The sequence below is a fragment of the Hemibagrus wyckioides genome, linkage group LG21, assembly GCF_019097595.1.
Source record: "Hemibagrus wyckioides isolate EC202008001 linkage group LG21, SWU_Hwy_1.0, whole genome shotgun sequence".
In the NCBI taxonomy this organism is placed as follows: Eukaryota; Metazoa; Chordata; class Actinopteri; order Siluriformes; family Bagridae; genus Hemibagrus; species Hemibagrus wyckioides.
The window spans coordinates 15,130,329-15,150,508 of NC_080730.1; the positions used below are offsets into that span (position 1 = coordinate 15,130,329).

Consider the following 20,180-nt stretch of genomic DNA (forward strand, 5'->3'; position numbering starts at 1 on the left):
CTGTGTGAGAGAATCTATTGTACTGTGTGAGAGAATCCACTGTACTGTGTGAGAGAATCCACTGTACTGTGTGAGAGAATCCACTGTACTGTGTGAGAGAATCTATTGTACTGTGTGAGAGAATCCACTGTACTGTGTGAGAGAATCCACTGTACTGTGTGAGAGAATCTATTGTACTGTGTGAGAGAATCCACTGTACTGTGTGAGAGAATCCACTGTACTGTGTGAGAGAATCTATTGTACTGTGTGAGAGAATCCACTGTACTGTGTGAGAGAATCTATTGTACTGTGTGAGAGAATCCACTGTACTGTGTGAGAGAATCCACTGTACTGTGTGAGAGAATCCACTGTACTGTGTGAGAGAATCCACTGTACTGTGTGAGAGAATCCATTGTACTGTGTGAGAGAATCTATTGTACTGTGTGAGAGAATCCACTGTACTGTGTGAGAGAATCCACTGTACTGTGTGAGAGAATCCACTGTACTGTGTGAGAGAATCCACTGTACTGTGTGAGAGAATCCACTGTACTGTGTGAGAGAATCCACTGTACTGTGTGAGAGAATCTATTGTACTGTGTGAGAGAATCCACTGTACTGTGTGAGAGAATCCACTGTACTGTGTGAGAGAATCCACTGTACTGTGTGAGAGAATCTATTGTACTGTGTGAGAGAATCCACTGTACTGTGTGAGAGAATCCACTGTACTGTGTGAGAGAATCTATTGTACTGTGTGAGAGAATCCACTGTACTGTGTGAGAGAATCCACTGTACTGTGTGAGAGAATCTATTGTACTGTGTGAGAGAATCCACTGTACTGTGTGAGAGAATCTATTGTACTGTGTGAGAGAATCCACTGTACTGTGTGAGAGAATCCACTGTACTGTGTGAGAGAATCCACTGTACTGTGTGAGAGAATCCACTGTACTGTGTGAGAGAATCTATTGTACTGTGTGAGAGAATCTATTGTACTGTGTGAGAGAATCCACTGTACTGTGTGAGAGAATCCACTGTACTGTGTGAGAGAATCCACTGTACTGTGTGAGAGAATCTATTGTACTGTGTGAGAGAATCCACTGTACTGTGTGAGAGAATCCACTGTACTGTGTGAGAGAATCTACTGTACTGTGTGAGAGAATCCACTGTACTGTGTGAGAGAATCTATTGTACTGTGTGAGAGAATCCACTGTACTGTGTGAGAGAATCCACTGTACTGTGTGAGAGAATCCACTGTACTGTGTGAGAGAATCTATTGTACTGTGTGAGAGAATCCACTGTACTGTGTGAGAGAATCCACTGTACTGTGTGAGAGAATCCACTGTACTGTGTGAGAGAATCTATTGTACTGTGTGAGAGAATCCACTGTACTGTGTGAGAGAATCCACTGTACTGTGTGAGAGAATCCACTGTACTGTGTGAGAGAATCTATTGTACTGTGTGAGAGAATCCACTGTACTGTGTGAGAGAATCCACTGTACTGTGTGAGAGAATCCACTGTACTGTGTGAGAGAATCCACTGTACTGTGTGAGAGAATCTATTGTACTGTGTGAGAGAATCCACTGTACTGTGTGAGAGAATCTATTGTACTGTGTGAGAGAATCCACTGTACTGTGTGAGAGAATCCACTGTACTGTGTGAGAGAATCTATTGTACTGTGTGAGAGAATCCACTGTACTGTGTGAGAGAATCTATTGTACTGTGTGAGAGAATCCACTGTGCTGTGTGAGAGAAACAGGTTATACTGAGGCCTTTTCTTCTTCTTCTTCTTCTTCTTCTTCTTCTTCTTCTTCATCTTCATCATCTGCTTCATCTTCTTCTCCTCCTCCTCCTCCTTCTTTTTCTTCTACTTCTTCTTTTTCATCTTCTTCATCTCCTCCTCTTCCTCCTCCTCCTTGTTCTTTTTCTTCATCTAAATGCTATACTCCATGCCTAAATGTATACCCGATACTCATCTTGTAATTATTCCATACTTATTTGTGGTCACATTTGCACCCATGTAAGACTAACTGCTGATAAATTACTGCCATTACTCAGATCTCTGTGCCTATTGGAGCTTCTGATAAATGCTGAGACAAAACCAGCCAATTTTAATTTGTAATTTAAATGATGTGTATAGAGACACGTACATGGGTGTGACGGTGACAACACTAAGATTATGCTATTTTTTCTTATTCTCTCTATTTTGGGCTTGGCAGGCATACACCAATTCAAATTCTTTATAATAGACCTTGTTTGTGATTCACTTGAAGCTGAATAGCTTTGTGCAATTGCTTTTGGGAAATTTAGTGGCTGAGGAGAAATATGGGAATGCAGAGCTCAAAGCTAAGCAAAAATACATGCATTATGTTTCTTTCTAGTTTCATACAAAAGAAGAATGGAAGTTGAATGGTTTCGTGTGAGCAGAGCATGTTTTTATATATTGGTGGAGACTAAATGTCCTCACAAACATTTATCTCTCATAATAAGAAACATTTTCTGCAGACACAATTACACTGAGAGAGAAGTGGAATGAAATACACAGAGCATGTGCTCCTTGTGGATGTTAATAATTGTATGAAAAATGGCCGTTTTAGGGAAAATGAATGGCTGAAATGCATTATGTAATCTGACTAAAAGAAGTGTACTAACTTTATCATATTTTACATTGCAGTGTGCAATAATACACTATATTGCCAAAGGTTTTGGGACACACCTCCAAATCATTGAATTCGGGTGTTGTTTTTCAGGGGTTGAGCTCGGCCCCTTGGTTCCAGTGAAAGGAACTCTTAATGCTTCAGCATACCAAGATATTTTGGACAATTTCACGCTCTTAACTTTGTGGGAACAGTTTGGGGATGACCCCTTCCTGTTCCAACATGACTGTACACCAGTGCACAAAGCAAGGTCCATAAAGACATGGATGAGTGAGTTTGGTGAGGAAGAACTTCACTGAGTCCTGACCTCAACCCAATAGAACACCTTTTGGGATGAATTAGAGCAAATTTTCCAAAAATTGTCCAAAATGTCTTGGTATGCTGAAGCATTAAGAGTTCCTTTCACTGGAACTAAGGGGCCAAGCCCAACCCCTGAATTCAATGATTAGGAGGAGTGTCCCAAAACTTTTGGCAATATAGTGTGAGCTTCATTTATCATTTAAAATGGTTTATTTTCTACCTTTCACATCATACGATTACAAAGAGCAGTTAATACAAACAACATGATCACCTGCCAACCTGCCAATCATAAATATAAAAATCATGACTAAATTCTGTGACTCTTTCCATTCTGTTGGAGTTTCCATCTTCTTCTTCCTCTTCTTCATCATCTCTACCACAAACATCACAATCGCCATCTAATTCTTTTTCCTTCTTCTAGCAGTTCCTGCAGTATAGGCTGTGGAACCAGGAATCAATTAAAAGCTTCTTAAAGTCTTGTCTTGAATAAACAAAGATAAAAGATACTTGGTGACTAGCCAGAGATATTAGAAATGAAGAGGAAACATTTCTTTTTCCCCAAAATAAGAGTTTCTTTTCACACAGGAGCAATATAATATACACCTTTTGAGAGATGGGAGGAAATCGACATGGACATGGGAAGAACATGTGAGGACAGTAACATGAGCTCAGGTTCAAAGCTTAGTTCACTTCAACCTTAGAAACACGACATATATCATGAATCATGACACCTGGCCATGTCTGTAAGTGTATAAAAGTGTGAATTTCAGTAATATGTTAGGGTGCAAATGCATATACCATATGTTCGCATGTAAGAGAGAGAGAGAGAGAGAGAGAGAGAGAGAGAGAGAGTCATTAAGGCCACTCTATGCAATGGTCATCTCCTGCTGTGCTCTATATCACCAAACAAAGTCTCCCATGTAACAGTACAATACTTAACAAAGGATGTGTGTGTGAATGTGTGTATGTGTGTGTGTGTGTGTGTGTCTGTATGTATAGATGTAGGATAAGCAGCCTCTAACCACAGTCCAGGTCTGCTGCTCTTTTGTGAGCACACATTTGGAGATGAAAGAGAGGACACAGAGTCAGCTGGTTCTGACTTCATTTAGGTCATCAATCTGATAAGTGTGCCCTTGAGCTACAGTTGACATGCACACACTCACACACACACACACACACATATGCACACATACATACCCTACATGCACACTACCATCTGTGCAATGAAGCTTGGGGCTTCTAGGTTTATAATAACACCATATTCCCTCTAAATGGGTTCACATTTACAAAAGGGTCAGTATTGCTTGAGGTTATTCAACTGCTCTTCTCAATGGCTGCATGGTAAACAATGCTAGATTCAGTGAGCTTTGAATGGATAAGTTAATATGTGATCTACAGCTCTGTATTAAAAGAGCTCCTTGTCCTGCATCGTGTACAAATCCATAGTTGGGGTTTTTTGGTGTCGTGTGGTCTTTGAGAGCCCCTGGGGTGCGAATAGTGGACACTGGGGGTGGGGAAGAGCTCACATGCTGATTGAAGTAGGTTAATGCCACACAAGGCACAAGGGTAGTCCATATGGAAGGGAAGGGATCAGAGGGGTCACAGAGGATCAGCTGGGGAGTTTTGCTAGCTCTGCACCAGTGAGCAGAACAGACATTTACTGGACTCTCACTGGACCATTAAAGACTCCAGGAGCTCATGTGAAGCAGACAGGAAAAGACTGGTGGTGCCCTGGCTGGGGGTGGGTTGTTGGTGTGTGGCATGAAAGACAATCACTGCTTTTATATTTTTAACCATTAATAATGAATCTCAAAAGAATGGTCAGGATGAAGATATCATAGCACCAATGATTAGCACGATTAAGATCATCAAACCATCAAAACCTATAAAAAAGCCTTTTGTATGCTGGATCATTCAGGATGTCCCCAATGTGGGTCAGTCTCGACAAACAGCTCTCCTTCCCACCTCAGGCAAAGGACATCACAAGATGAGCATCTGCTTCTCGCAGAGGGCGTAAACATCTGAACAGACTAAATCTAAATCTAGGTCTGTAAATATCTACGGCCTAAACAATTCAAGTTTGTTCTCCCTTCATTGTTGGGTATCAGTGAATACAGAGAGCAAATGAATCGAATTGAAACAATTTGCTTTAACTGAAATGTACATTTTTTTAATACACTTCTCATTATAGTATATAAATGGGTCTTGATGATGGATGAAAAAGCCACTGGAGGACTGACACTCCATTCTGTGCATGAAAATTGAATTGCTGCTTAACAGTAACCTGATTACCGGGCCTTGTCTCAGTTACTGTACGATATCTGTGTGCAGAATTTGACCATCTAACAAGTTTAAGTAGCTAAAACGCTTAGTAGTTTGACAGCTAATCATATTACTTTCTGTTTGCCACACTGTTATAGTGGAAAGTGGGTCACTGGGTCACACTTGGGGAAAATTTGATCCTGATACGTTATGGTTAGCAAATTAAACGGAAAAGAAAAATTGGCAGAAGAGTCCCCAGATACATGTTTATTATTACACATAAAGGTTGGTAGATGAACCTCTGATCTCCATGATAATAATTAATCTTCTACATCTGGGAAACAGTTTTATCTTTACAAGTGAGGTCAAAAATTAGCCTAACTTATGCAAATGCTGCAAAAAATACAACGATACACAACAGAAGAAAAGAGGCGGAGGAGGTCCTAGTTCAGTCTGGACTTCAGTCTGGTCTTGAGATGTTTTCTGTTTAGATTTGGACTAGTCACAATCTTTTTGGCATTTGGACTCAGGCTTCTCTCCGTCTTAGCCATCTGAGAGTTTGTAAGAATAATGCTTGTATTGTCTTTTCTTTACAAAGTTTGACAAGAAATCATTTCTACTACCAGAAAACATCTAATCCACGGGTGTCCGGGTTTGTCTGGAAAGAGCCAGGGTGGGTACAGGTTTTCAATCCCACCAAGAAGAAGCCACACTTGAGTCTACTGAAAGCCAAGATCATCTGATTAAACAGGTGAAATAAAAACTAGCATACACATGGATTGGTTGTGGAAGATTGGACACTCCTGATCTAATAATTCGAGCAATGCACACACAATGCCTTCTAGTTGGAGTAAAGGCTTGGTCTTGAACAGGATTTGGTGGTGTTTGGTGGTATCTTGACTCTATATTGACTAGTCTTGGTCTTGGATTTAACTACAGTCCTTATAGTAGTCACAAAGCAGTCAAACAAACTTAGAAACTATGTCATTATCTTATTCAGCTAGCTAAGTCAGCCATTCATTCATTCATTCATTCATTTATTCTTTCTTTCATTCATAATCAGTAACTGCTTTGTCCTGATCAGGGTTGCAGTGAATCCAGAGTCTATCCGGACAAACTGGAACACTGGAGACAAAACAGGAATACAGCCTGAATGGGACATTAGTCCATCACAAAGCACATAGCTCACACAGAAGCAATGCAGTACAGCCAATTCTCCAACTAGCATGTAGAAGGAAACCAAGAGAAACCTATGTAGACACCAGGAGACCGTGAAACTCCACGTAACTTGATTGAACAAGAGAGCTGTGATGCAGCAACAATGCCCACTGTACAGCCATGCTGCCTGGTCAGCCAGTCCTTCAATAAAGTTAGCTTATTACAGTCTCGTCAGGTCAAGACATCGCTTTACAGTTCTAAAATGTTTTGGTGGAAGATTTGGTCCATACATGCTAGTGTGAGTCTTAACATATTCATAATGTGCTGCTTTGCCGTTCAGTGGCTAATGCACAATCCTTAATGACGTTTTGCATGTCAATTAGGCAAAATAGCACACTATCTGCAAGAGCAGATGGCAATTTCCGTCAATCACTTGACCCTGGTTTGAACAAAGGCAGCAGGACAGTTGAATTGAGCAGATGAGATCCTCATTGATTTCTTCAGGCGCGTTGTATTGTTCCACTTGTCACACAGCCATTCATTCATACATTTTAATCGTGAATTATTAAAGAATTATGCATAGCTGGGCAGGTGATGGTGGCAATGCTTGTGGCATGATTTCCCTTCAAATGTCAGTGTCATTGCTTCTTTCTTTACCTCATAATGGTGCCAGCTCCACCAGTTGCTTAATCTGACAACGTCATTCTTTACAATCGGAAGTAAATGATTATAGATGGATGTGATGTAATTACACCATACAACACTCTAAGCCCAATGAGCCAATAGTCCAACGGTCTGTGTTAACAAGACGGGTGCATAATAGGCAGCTGCACCCTTGTCCTCTGAATGATGACTGAAATAGGACTCTGTCTTATTATAGGACCATGAGTCAGAGAGGAGAGGGGGAAAAAAGTGTCCTGCTACTACAGTTCATAACATTACAGCGCCTCCTAGTGTCGAAATACCACCATCATGCGCCCTAAGAATGGGACTCGCATTTACTTTTTATATTTTATTTTTATTAGTGTCTTGAGTCTACATTTACATTATTTAAGTCCTAAAGTAACACATTATTACACTATACAATACTATACTACTTCCTATTGTATAATACTAGGTATAGATACAGCAGTAAGGAAAAAGGCAGAGATTTTATTTTTTATGTAGATGTGTGTCATTAAAATATATATATTTCCAAACATGAATTTAAATATTAAACATTAATGCTTTAGTAAAATTGTTTGAAAAAAAGTAAAATATAAAAAAAGAGAGAAGAGAAGAGAAGAGAAGAGAAGAGAAGAGAAGAGAGAAATAGAGAAATAAATAAATTAATTAATTAAATAAATAGTGATTTCATTTTGATATATATATTTTATATATTTTTTTATATGAATTTTTTTTATATTATCATTTTTGAAAACATCTTATGAAAGTCATGTACAGCACATTTGCAAGATAAACAGATCAGATAAATAGATTTTATATAGATATAGTGATGTGTATACCTTTATAAGAATTGGCACAACAGAATTTTAAAACGGTTAAGAAATATATATGAAATATCTATGAAAATGCCCAGTGCCTTAGACTGAGACAAGTCCAGGTCCAAGACCTAAAGTGAATTGTACATCCCTACCAAGGGGATTATTTAAAGTCATGAGGTGCAGGGGCAATTACTGTGGTTTACAGGGAGATGACTGACAAACATAAAGGCCTAGCATGGCATAAGTACACTGATTACAGATCCAGGGAGAAGGAACAAGACACCAGTACTCCACTGAGTGGATAAAACAAGTGGTATATACTTATCATGAATTAATCATATCTCGATCTCCAGGAGCACAAAGGACCTTGAATGCAAGTATTTAAACACCGCTGTGCTCCACTGCTATTTGTGCAATTCATGCAGATTACCTGCCTGGAGGTGTGACTTATAAATGTAATCTAGTGAGAACATGATGCACAGTGCAGTGAGCAATAAGCTTATTCACACCTTACACTGAAGGCTGATAGACTTATACTCATTTCTAGCACCTAGCATCTTTCCTAAAGGGGCTGTTCAGGGCTTCAAAACTGTCTTAAAGTCCAATATGCTCTCTCCATTGAAGAATAAATGACTTGATTCTACAAAAATGTTAGAAAAGGTATAGAATTATTGCTAATTTTGCACTTATCAAGACACAGATATTGTGTTACTATGCAAATATTTCTAACCCCACATATGCCAGTGTTTATTGTTCCCAGTGAAGCAGTGTAAGGTTTCATATACACTCCTGTAATTTGCAAAAGGTCTATTTGCATACTGAACCTGAGACGGTCTTTTACATATATATTTTTAATACAAAAACTGGATATTCAAAGCTGATGCAAAACATGATGACAAGAATATACCAATCAATGTACACTGACCACCTGCCTAATATTTCGTTGGTCCCCCTTTTTTTGCCAAAACAGCCCTGACCCTTCATGCACTGTGTATTCTGACACCTTTCTATCAGAACCAGCATTAACTTCTTCAGCAATTTGAGCAACAGTAGCTCGTCTGTTGGATCGGATCACACGGGCCAGCCTTCGCTCCCCACGTGCATCAATGGGCCTTGACCGCCCATGACCCTGTCACCGGTTCACCACTGTTCCTTCCTTGGACCATTTTTGATAGATAATATATAGAACATTAGAGAAGGTTTATGGAGGAAAACTTTCCATACACTCAAAGATGTCCAAGATATTGCAAAATCTCCGAACGGAGTCCCACATGCATGTTTTCTTTTCTTCTTCAGTTTAGTAATGTGTGTGGGGAGATTTAACTCATATTAATTGCCTATCAGTCTGAGTGGTTAACTCAGTAAACAGTCATTAATCAACGCATTAAGTTCAATGAATTTTTATATCTGGTAATTATGTAAATTATTATTTTTGGTCCAGACTGAAAGGTGTGCTGTCGCTTGTTGCCCCAAGTCATGCGTGGTGTCTGTATTTCTGTATATTTTCTAAAGCTTAACTTTAAGCAAATAGGACTGATGAAATTATTTGACACTACATCAGATCCTCCTATAAAATATGTTCATCCCTTTCTATTTTTTTGCTTCCCAGGGATTGTATAGATGTATAGAATGGACCTGTTTATACTCACATACTCACTTTCAGTTACTGCTCAGGATCGTGGTGGATCTGAGATTACATACTGAATGGTTATCCTAGTCCACTGCAGGGCACCGTGCATACACATCCTAACCACTCCACCTACTGGCATGTTTTTAGCAAGGGTGGGAGAAACCTGGAGAAACCTGAACACAACATGCACACAAGCTGCAAACAGACAGTAACTTGAACTCAGGACCGAACAGGAGGCTCTGGAGCTGTGAGGCAGTAATGTTACCCATCATGCCACCACACTGGCAATTTATTTATAGATTTATGACCTTAGACTGATTTTTGTAGATTTTTGAATTTTGAAAAACTCCTGAATAATCCTAAAAACATGTTTTTATGAAGTTAAGTTGACTAAGCATCCACGCCTTGTGTATTTTGCCACGATGAAATCATATTAGCTCTACAAATGGTATTCTTTCAGAAAAATGCGGGTACTTTACCACTGCAGTGGTGTCCTCAAAATTGCATCATTTATTACCTTTTGTGTGTTTCTCTTACCTAGAAAGATGTACCTTAAAAGTCATTTTAGAGCTAATTAAATACAAGCCAAGAATTATGTACTGCTTGATATAGTGTTGGTCCCCCTTTTTCTGCCAAAACAGCCCTGACCCATCATGCACTGTGTATTCTGACACCTTTCTATCAGAACCAGCATTAACTTCTTCAGCAATTTGAGCAACAGTAGCTCGTCTGTTGGATCGGATCACACGGGCCAGCCTCCTCTCCCCAAGTGCACCAATGACCCTGTCGCCACTGTTCCTTCCTTGGACCACTTTTGATAGATACTGACCACTGCAGACCGGGAACACCCCACAAGAGCTGCAGTTTTGGAGATGCTCTGATCCAGTCGTCTAGCCATCACAATCTGTCCCTTCATCAAACTCGCTCAAATCCTTACGCTTGTCCATTTTTCCTGCTTCTAACACATCAACTTTGAGGACAAAATGTTCACTTGCTGGCTAATATATCCCACCCACTAACAGGTGCCATGATGAGGAGATCATCAGTCTTATTCACTTCAGCAGTCAGTGGTCATAATATTATGGCTGATCAGTGTATGTTGAATCACTTTAAAGGTAATAACACAGCAATAAGACGATGCTGTTTAATAACCTTTCTTCTGAGAGCGTACACATCTCTCAATATTTAACAGCTGTCGGTGAAGACCCGCCCACCTTTAATTTGATTGGTCACCTATGAATCGATCGCCTGACCACTTCGGATCTTTTCTTCAACCGCTCAAGTAACTGAACTTTTGAGTCCAACACCAAATAAGACGCTTGAGTTAATAAAGAACCTGAACCGGATGCCTATAAGAGACGCAGACCCCTCGCAGCAATGCCTAAATTAATCCCAGCTCAAGAAGCGGCCAAGATCTACCACACCAACTATGTGAGAAACGCCAGAGCCATCGGCGTGCTCTGGATTATCTTCACCATCTGCTTTGCCATCATCACCATGGTGGTTTTCATTCAGCCTTACTGGATCGGGGACAGTGTGGACACCCCGCAGTCTGGATACTTCGGTCTTTTCCATTACTGTATCGGAAATCCCATCACAGGGGAGCTGGTGTGTAAAGGAAGCGCACTGGACTTCGGATCCATTCCCTCTGGAGCCTTTAAGACGGCTATGTTCTTCGTAGGGATTTCATTCCTGCTGGTTGTGGGCACCATCGGCTGCTTCAGCCTCTTTTTCTTCTGTAACACCGGCAGTGTGTATAAGATCTGTGCGTGGATGCAGCTCGCAGCCGGTATATAATCATAATTATTCATATATTTCATTTAATACCCGGTCCCCTAAAGCTGGGGTTCTTAAAGCTTTTATTTGCGCACAGGAAATGTTTCCTTTACTGTAGAACAAATTCCACAAGGCAGATTTACTTTATGAACATACTAAATATTAAAAAAGGGACTTCCACCAGAAGGTCCACATTATTTATAGGTGTACTCCTATCTGAGTGACTAAACTTTAAATCAAACCCATTCCACTGAAGTGACTATTAAAAATAGCTGATCTCGATTTAAAACCATTATACCTTCAATTAACGGTAGATTGTGATTTCTTCCACTGTAATTAAATAGATTTTTACTACTTAGACTTTTCCTTCTATTGTCTTTTACATGGAAAGTGCATGGAAAGAGTTTTCAGAGCTGTAAAAGAGCAGACTGGTTCTCCAATTATGTACCTAAAAGTATATTTAAAGGTAAAACACACATATTAAGCACCAGGTAAGACAAACATCAAGGAAAAGTAGTTTGATTTATGCCCGTATAACTAATTTACTAATGAAAGTGATTTGATACTGTAACAGATCCCAGGGCTGTGAGATAGAAGATTCTTGAGTGCTTAGCTCTGTACTTAAACTCAAATGTGAGTCACTTTGCAAACACATCTGTCAAATAAATAAATGTAAGTGTAAACCTCTGGACAGACGGAAAAAGCTTAACCCTGACACATTCAGCACCACGGTCAGCTCCATCAGGACCTACATTATAGAAGGAGAGTGTATTGAATACTGTATATTGTCTTTACCTTAACATTTGTATTTATATATTTATGTACATAAGGGTCTTGCTTATTCAAGTGCCTTATTCAGCAGTGGCTTTCTGACAGTTCTGGGATTTTTACTCACCTTTATCTTAACCAACATGCTGCATTGTAAACAATTTGAACAGTTAACGGTTCAGGACATTGCATGTTTTATTATCTGTATACAAATATACAGGGTGGCATAATGTTAATTACCACCTCATAGCTTTAGGGTCCTTGGTTTGCTCCTGAGGTTACTGTCTGTGTGGTGTTTTGCATCTATCCCCTATGTCTGTGTGGGTTTTCTCCAGCTTCTCTGGGTTACTTCCACTTCCTAAAACATGGCAGTAGATGGACTGTCTACTCTAGGTGTGATTGAGTATATGAATGTATGTGGTTGGTGCCTTGTGATGGATTCAGGGGGTGTAGAAGTATTGAATGCCCGTCAAACAGCCACTGACACATAAAAGACCTGTAACGTTCCTGAGAATTCCTCTACACACCGTATTCCCTTTAAAGAGCCAGAGTAAGTGAAAGTACGAGCACTCAGTAAACTAACACCTGAGCCTGTGCCAGCTGTCCTGCTACATAGATATTATATGACACTAAATAATAGATAGCAGTTTAGCTCCCTACAGTGAAAGCAGGCCTGGCCAGAGTTGCCTGGCAACAGTTTTTCATATTTATTGCCTTCAAGTTGCATATTTCATTGCTGCTTGTCAGGTGAAGGCATAATGTTTCACTTGGTGGAACAATAAAGACAATCTGTTTAAGTAATAATTCACTACTAGCCCATGTGATCGAATGAAAGTGTTTTTATGTAATAGCTGGGAACATTTTATGCTGAGGTGTGATTATCTTGATAGGTTTATGTGCTAGAGGTCCGTTCCTTCATCTTTTTTTATGTCTGGTTGTATCCATTTTTTAAGGTTTATCTTAGAACCAATTCAGACTTAAAGGTGGAGCCCAGAAAGACTCGAGAGAGAGATTTATCAAAGGCATCATTTTCCATGTAGTTGTATATGTACTGGGTTTTTACAGTAAACCACCAGGTGCTTGCAGGGTCAAAGCTGCTGCATGTCTGTTAGGTAAGATGTAGAAAACTTTCCATTTACATCTTCGCTGTTCCTATTGTAGGAAAAAAGATGTTGCCTCCAACAGACAAAGAAAGACAGACCCTGAACATTTCTAGTGTCCAAAACAGACACACATTATAATTATTTGAGAAACATCCATTTGTCGCTGTTTCTCTCAAGAGCCTGGTCATCCTAGGTTCTATTTCTATAATCGCTTTCTAATTATCATTACAATTTAAAGTGTTAGATTTAACATTTCTGTCCTTTTTTACTGTTTGGCCGGAAAAAAGTGCCATTTCAGAGAATTTCTGATCAATGATTTTCCATAAGAAATATAGTTGATGAACTATATACTTGTCTCATGTTTACAAAGTCATACATATATTGATAGATTTTATTTCATATTACTTATCTCTAAATATTCTCCATTCACCTTCGAGTCCAGACAAGAGCACTGGACCTTAGATTACTAATGAGAGGTTGGGGTAAGTGTCCATGGTTTCCAGTGGCGTTAGTTAATATCCCAAATGTCAATCATTCCAGATTCATGTCAGCTGGTTCATGTGCCATTTTTATTAGAGGGGAAAAAAGGCATATTTTGAAGGATAACTCATAACTGCCATGAACAAAATATATGCAAAACGCCAACCATGACATTAATCACAGCCCAGGATGAAATCACAGACCTGTGAGGCACCAGCAATAATTTGTATGCCAGTCTGCCAACCCCTGCAGTTTATCCCAGAGGCACTGGGAACTATTAGAGGGCATCGGAGATGAACAGAATGTATAAAATCTAAGTAACTAGCAGTCCACTGTAAAGCTCTATATTCTGTCACTCTGAATAAATTGAACTATTTCCATGTGAATATACACAATGAGTAGCAGATGTCTTTGAGAAACCTTTTAAATCTATGAAGCGGTGATCAGTTTGTTTTTCTATCATGTAGCTACATGTATGGTCATAGGCTGTATGATATACCCTGATGGCTGGGACTCGGAGGAGGTGAAGCGCATGTGTGGCCAGCGGACAGATAAGTACACGCTGGGGAACTGCACGGTACGCTGGGCTTACATCCTGGCCATCATCAGCATCATGGATGCCCTCGTCCTCTCTTTCCTGGCCTTTGTACTAGGCAACCGACAGGACAAACTGCTGCCAGAGGACTTCCAGGTGGGAGAGAGCACAGGTATGATGGTAGGCTATTTGTATATATACACACACTCAAGAGAAGAAAAAGGGTTACATTCATCTAAAAGTCCAATTAATTAAGAATCCTAAAGTGTGTATTATAAGACAAAAACTTCTGTTCCTTATTTATTGCTGATTAATTTTCTACAACAGCAGCTCTAACAGTAGTTACACAACAGGTATACACCGATCAGCCATAACATTATGACCATTGACAGGTGAAGTGAATAACATTGATTATCTCATCATGGCACCTGTTAGTGGGTGGGATATATTAGGCACCAAGTGAACATTTTGTCCTCAAAGTTGATGTGTTAGAAGCAGGAAAAATGGACAAGCGTAAGGATTTGAGCGAGTTTGACGAAGGGCCAAATTGTGATGGCTAGACGACTGGATCAGAGCATCTCCAAAACTGCAGCTCTTGTGGGGTGTTCCCGGTCTGCAGTGGTCAGTATCTATCAAAAGTATCCTTTAAAGGATCTGCTGCTGACATCCTGGTGCCACAGCACACCTTCAGGGATGTCCATGCCTCGATGAGCCAGGGCCGTTTTGGCAGCGAAACAATACAATATTAGACAGGTGGTCATAATGTTATGCCTGATCAGTGTATATTGAGGTGCTCGCCTAAATACGTTCTCATTTCTATAGTAACAGCTTTCAACAGGCATGTCTTGTATGCCAGATGTTCCACAGATTAAAAATAACTTGTTTATGTGATGTTTTCTGTGAAGAGATATTGATGTAGCTATAAATGGATTTTTAAAAAGTAATGAGTTCTTTTCTTAATGTAATGTAAATTTCACCAAAGAAAGAGACAATAATCAGCGAGAGGAACAAGGGCTCGTATTGTACTGCTGTATTCGACAGCACATTTTGAGCCTCCCACGATTTTTACTGTATCTTCTTAGAAGAAGCAAGCTCAAGCCAAAGACGGCGACCTTCACTTCGAAACAAACTTGAGTGCATCTTGTTTCTAAGCAACGCAATATTAAAATAGACAGTCGGGTAACTTTTGTTTCTTCTCTCGAGTCATTCGAGTCCCAGGAGACAGCAGTGCGTTGAAAATACCACAGCGTTGGGGTTCACAGTCTCAGTGACGCGTGTAGACGCTGTTTTTTTGTGGTCTGCCAGATTGTGAGGTTGATACATGACGGTCTTTTTCACTTACAGAAGCAGCATGAAGCCTCTGATCTCCTCGTCGACTCGTGGCTCTGCATCAGCCAACACATCAGTCACCATTTTTCGTCTATGGATTTTCTCTACATCTGGATTTTTCCCCCACTACTATTAAGGGAAGAACTTTTGATATTGATAACACAGCAGTTTTGTACTCTTTAGCCTTTATCGGATTTAAATATTTTTTTAATAATACAAAAAAAAAAAACCCACTATATGCCTCTTGCAATACAAAAACAAACGCAACTAATAAAAATCCAACAATTTTAATAAAAAATATTTCATATGTTGGGATTCTGAGAGCTTGATTTTGTACAGATAAAACTTTCTATGCTTTATGTATATTTTTAGTGTATTTAACTGTGACTTAGAAGTGTACACATTTTACCATTTGTATATTGGTCATCAAAATGGTCTGGTCTATTTCCAGTCTTCCAGCATCACTGTCCCCTGTAGCATCAGATTCCTGTTCTCGGCTGACGGGGGAATGGAATGGTCTGCTGCTGCTGTAGCCCATTCACCTGAAGGTTTGAAGTGTTGTGTGATGCTTTTCAGCCCACCACGGCTGAACAGAGTGGAAATTTGTTAGTGTAGCCTTTCTGTTGGATCTATCCAGTCGTTGTACCCCTCTCTTCAACAAGTGTTTCCACCCACAGAACATGGCTTGAAGCCAGCCTCTCTGGCACCAGGTATCATACCACGGTCAGTCACCAAGTCACGTCCCCCCTGAACATTAACTGAATCTCTTGACCAGTATACGCATGCCCTATAATCCTATAATCCACTCATTGACTTGAATTTTAGATGGACAGGGGTGAAGAAGAGACAACGGACAAACACCAACACAGCGACTTTAAAGTCTTTATTTGTAACAACTACAGAAAGGGTTTTTATTTATGAAGCAGCGAACAATCGAGAGCTTAGCGGCTGAGGAAAAAGAGAGAGAAAGCGAGAGAAAAGGACGTGCTCGTGGAAACGGGTCAAAAGGTGAAAGTCTTTCGATACAAAAAGAGCAAGCACAGTTCCAGGTCCTTCGCAATAAAATTACCCTACGTTCATTTACACATAAAAAATATTTCACCGATCCTGCTTCGAGCAACATCAGTAGGAGAATCCCCCAAAAACCCAGAGAAGCTGTTTATCAAGGCATCTTCGTATTGGTTACTCAAACATTGCCATCGAGCCACTGAGCAAAGCAATGCATGAATGCAACAATACTGACACTGAAGAAGAAGAAGAAGAGCGCCAACTCTTTGGTACATGTATGTACAAAACACAATATATATTTTTTTTCTCTCCCCATGACACCACCACCTCCACGGTGAAGACGTTCACCTCTTCCATACTGCGTTTCTTCAGTCCAACACATCCCAAAGTTGTGCTTTTTTTTTTTTTTTTTTTTTTTAAATACATTTTTAATTTTTTTTTTTTAAGTTACATATTACAAAGTGACTCTCACACATCTGGAAATCATTAAGCTGAATATTCACATCTGTTTTATACAGTTAATACCCATTTGCAACCAGGCCATCGGTGCCATCACCGTCACTGTAAATCATTCGCTTGTCTCATGCAGCCTGTCCTGAAATGTAAAACTATCCAGAAAGAAAGAAAAACAATAAACAACAACTGACCAAACCTTTGAACAGCCTTTTCAGAGCAGAACATCTGTGTTTCCTTCGGTACTGCCAAAAAGAGTATGGCCGTCTGTCAAAAGACGACCGATTACGACTAAAGCAAATGTAGAGAAAATTATTTACTTGTATCGTTAAACTGCTATTGTACCCTTCATATGAAAACAAGCATGTTGTTAGACGCTGTCACACACGAGAGAGGAAGAAAAAAAAAAAAAGCGCCGAAACGGCTACATCAAACTGCACCCGGTACATAAGAAAGGAACGTTACGAGAAATAAATATTACTTCTGTTTGATTGGACCCTTTCATACTCCATCACCAACCGAAGTGTGCCATTTGACCAGACTGTTAGTCTTTATCAGAGGTGAGTATCAGTGTGCATGTATACATGTTTAGGGATTTTTTTCCCTACGCCTACTACGATGTGATCCAGGCGTGGCGGAGGCACTCAGCAGCTGTGGCTCTTTTCTCGGGAATCAGATCCAGCATGGGGAGGAGGAAGCTGCTGAAGCACTGCGCCTCCTCCCTCGACCACTCGTACTTCTCCACCAGGACGTCCAGAAGCCCCCACGGCTTCAACTTAGTGATGTGCCTCAACTCACCTGGGTGACGCACACAATCATAAATAAATTCAGATACAGGTAAGGATGCTACATCCAAATACAAATTCATTATATTATGCTCATATGTGTCCCCCGAGTATCGTAGGGTTATATTCCCGCTTGCTATGCTGGTTTATTCTCACTGCTTACCTGGTTAACTACTGCTGGCAGTCACGCCATTGAGAATGATCCCTTACTTCAATCTTTACCTAATGACACTGATGCGGCGGCACTTTAGTACCTGTCCAGCTCTCGCTTCAGGATGCAGCTTTCCTTCAAGACTAAAACTGCTCATAATGTATTTTGATGGTTTACGGTTACTAGATAATTCGTCATGTCAAGCACTCATTAGCAAAAGTTGTGTGTCATGCCAGGACGAGAAAGTGAGGGGTCGATTTCAGACGTGTTGGTGCATACCTCATTCATCAAACATAAAATTCATACAAGGTTGCTAAACGCATTAAGCACTCTCGGCGTGTAGGTGGCAAAGCCGCTTAGTTATATGTGGAGAAACGAGAGAGCGCTGGCCGACCTTTCTTGGTGAAGAACTCCTTTGAATATTTGCCATTCATGATGAGTTTGCGAGGAACCTTTCCCAGCAGCTCGATGATCAGAGCAATGTGATCTGTTCATGGGAAAGAGGGAAGAAAAAGGATGAGGAAGAGGATTCAAATGTGAAGAATGCTCATGCACATCAAAAATGGCACGTTAGGCTACCGTAGAGATGAAGGTTGGACCTGTCTTGCTCTTTGAATGGCGGAAGCGTATTTAACGGTAGCTAGCTAATTGGTAACAGGAACGCTATTTGATTTAATTTAATTTAAAATGCTAAAATGACATAAAACAGCATTGCATATACACTGTAGTGGTCATCATGATGATCATGCATCGGTAATACTAAGAGTGTACGTCTAATCCTGATCTGTGGCATTCACACTCACAAATAAAGATAAACGCAGGCCGAATCGGAGTTCCCCAATCCATAATGACAAGCGTAGATTCTACGCGAGGAGCGTGCGCGTCGTGCGATCCCATTAAACTTGCATGACTCTCGCCCATGTGCTAATTAATGAGCACAATGGGGTTTAATATTTAACAGCACTCTGCCACCAACGCTAGCTATTATTCAGTGAAGAGGGATGGAGAGAGATTCAAAGCTATTCATTAGAGCTAATACTAAGAGGTGGTGTACGAGTATCGAAGACAGGACTGGGTCGGGGATGATGAATCCTGATTTATAAATGCGTATGGATCGTGCTTTAAACAGAGAAGAGTGTTTCGTTTTGTTTTTACGGCAAGGGAACTTGTTAAAAGCTTTTGCGAGAAAAAGAAAACTTTCAAGGAATATAAGGGTTGCTTTTCTTTTACCTTCATCTCTGGAGTAATCCTCTCCTGAATGCGGTTCAAACAGGTAATCCCCTGTGGCCAGTTCAAACGCCTGCAAAACACATTCCATAAACTATAAGTGTGTGTAGAGGTGTGTGTATTCACTGTGTCGATGCACTTATTTAAGTATAAAGGTGGGTTAGTTTGTGTATGTGAATCCTCCAGGTCATCACATTCCCATGCTGGTGGGCAGCGAGCTGAAGGTCAGGAGGTGTATGAGGTGTCACAGTGTGTTGCCCACCATTGTTTAAGAGCTGGATTAAAATGCTGATGGCGCTGCAGGGTTTACCCCGCTCGGCTTTTATCATGAAAGGTATGCTGAGTAGGGACGTTACACGAGAGGGCCAAGTGCCAAAGAGTAAACCAGACTAGTCAGCATCACGCCGAATGAAATCTGCCCCACTGAGTTTTCAGGATTTGCTTAAAAGTATATGCAGATTTCCTATGAATGAACTGTTTATATGTACCTTGATGCATCTCAAAGCACCGGCATAAATAGTCTGCAGGCATTACAACTCATTACCAGTCAATTATTCTAAAATATTTCAAAATTATCTACCAGTAATCTAAAAATATATGTTTTTAAGACTTCATACCAATTCACCTTTAAACAAACCTTTTTATTTTATTCAGTTAAGTAGATAAATGAAAAGGATGTCAATAAGTCACTAGAAGAAACGCTTCATTATCTTATGAATGAATTTATATCACGGTGCTGTTCAAATCTGATTGGTCCATAAGGTGACGGAACATTTCACAAAATTAAATAACTAATAATGGATAAAAATGCGTCACTCTTTAAGAAAGAATTTTGAAATTATGTGGAATAAACACACATTTTGGAACAGGAAATGAACTGATTTTAAAGTGATTATTTGTTTCTGTTTAATTCTTTACTTATTTAATTACCGCTTTTTAATCTTTCTATCCGAGTGTGTGTGTGTGCGCGCCCACCATGCACGCTGTGCTCCAGATGTCTGCTGGTGTGCCGTAGCCTGAACCGATTAGTACTTCCAGAGAACGATACTGCCGCGTCTGAATATCATCCGTGAAGTGTTTGTGCTGGAGAGAATCGCGGG

At 40.1% G+C, this 20,180-nt stretch overlaps 2 protein-coding genes across 5 annotated transcripts in view; one reads left to right on the forward strand and one right to left on the reverse strand.

Annotated features, from left to right (window-relative positions):
- The first annotated feature begins 10,713 nt into the window (after positions 1–10,713).
- lhfpl5a (LHFPL tetraspan subfamily member 5a) lies at positions 10,714–15,718 on the forward strand. Its single transcript, XM_058373596.1, has 3 exons — positions 10,714–11,254; positions 14,060–14,299; positions 15,472–15,718. The coding sequence occupies exons 1-3, from the start codon at positions 10,843–10,845 to the stop codon at positions 15,480–15,482; spliced, it is 663 nt and encodes a 220-aa protein (XP_058229579.1). The 5' UTR covers positions 10,714–10,842; the 3' UTR covers positions 15,483–15,718.
- A 606-nt stretch (positions 15,719–16,324) lies between these two features.
- Positions 16,325–20,180, reverse strand: part of srpk1b (SRSF protein kinase 1b) — a 29,747-nt gene continuing 25,891 nt past the window's right edge. For all 4 annotated transcript variants that reach the window (XM_058373594.1, XM_058373595.1, XM_058373592.1 and 1 more), the window contains 4 exons: positions 20,056–20,163; positions 19,084–19,153; positions 18,248–18,340; positions 16,325–17,715 (listed from right to left, as the gene is read on the reverse strand). In XM_058373594.1, the coding sequence (XP_058229577.1) occupies positions 17,531–17,715; positions 18,248–18,340; positions 19,084–19,153; positions 20,056–20,163 (456 nt within the window). In that variant the 3' untranslated portion in view covers positions 16,325–17,530. The remainder of the gene's footprint in view (positions 17,716–18,247; positions 18,341–19,083; positions 19,154–20,055; positions 20,164–20,180) is intronic.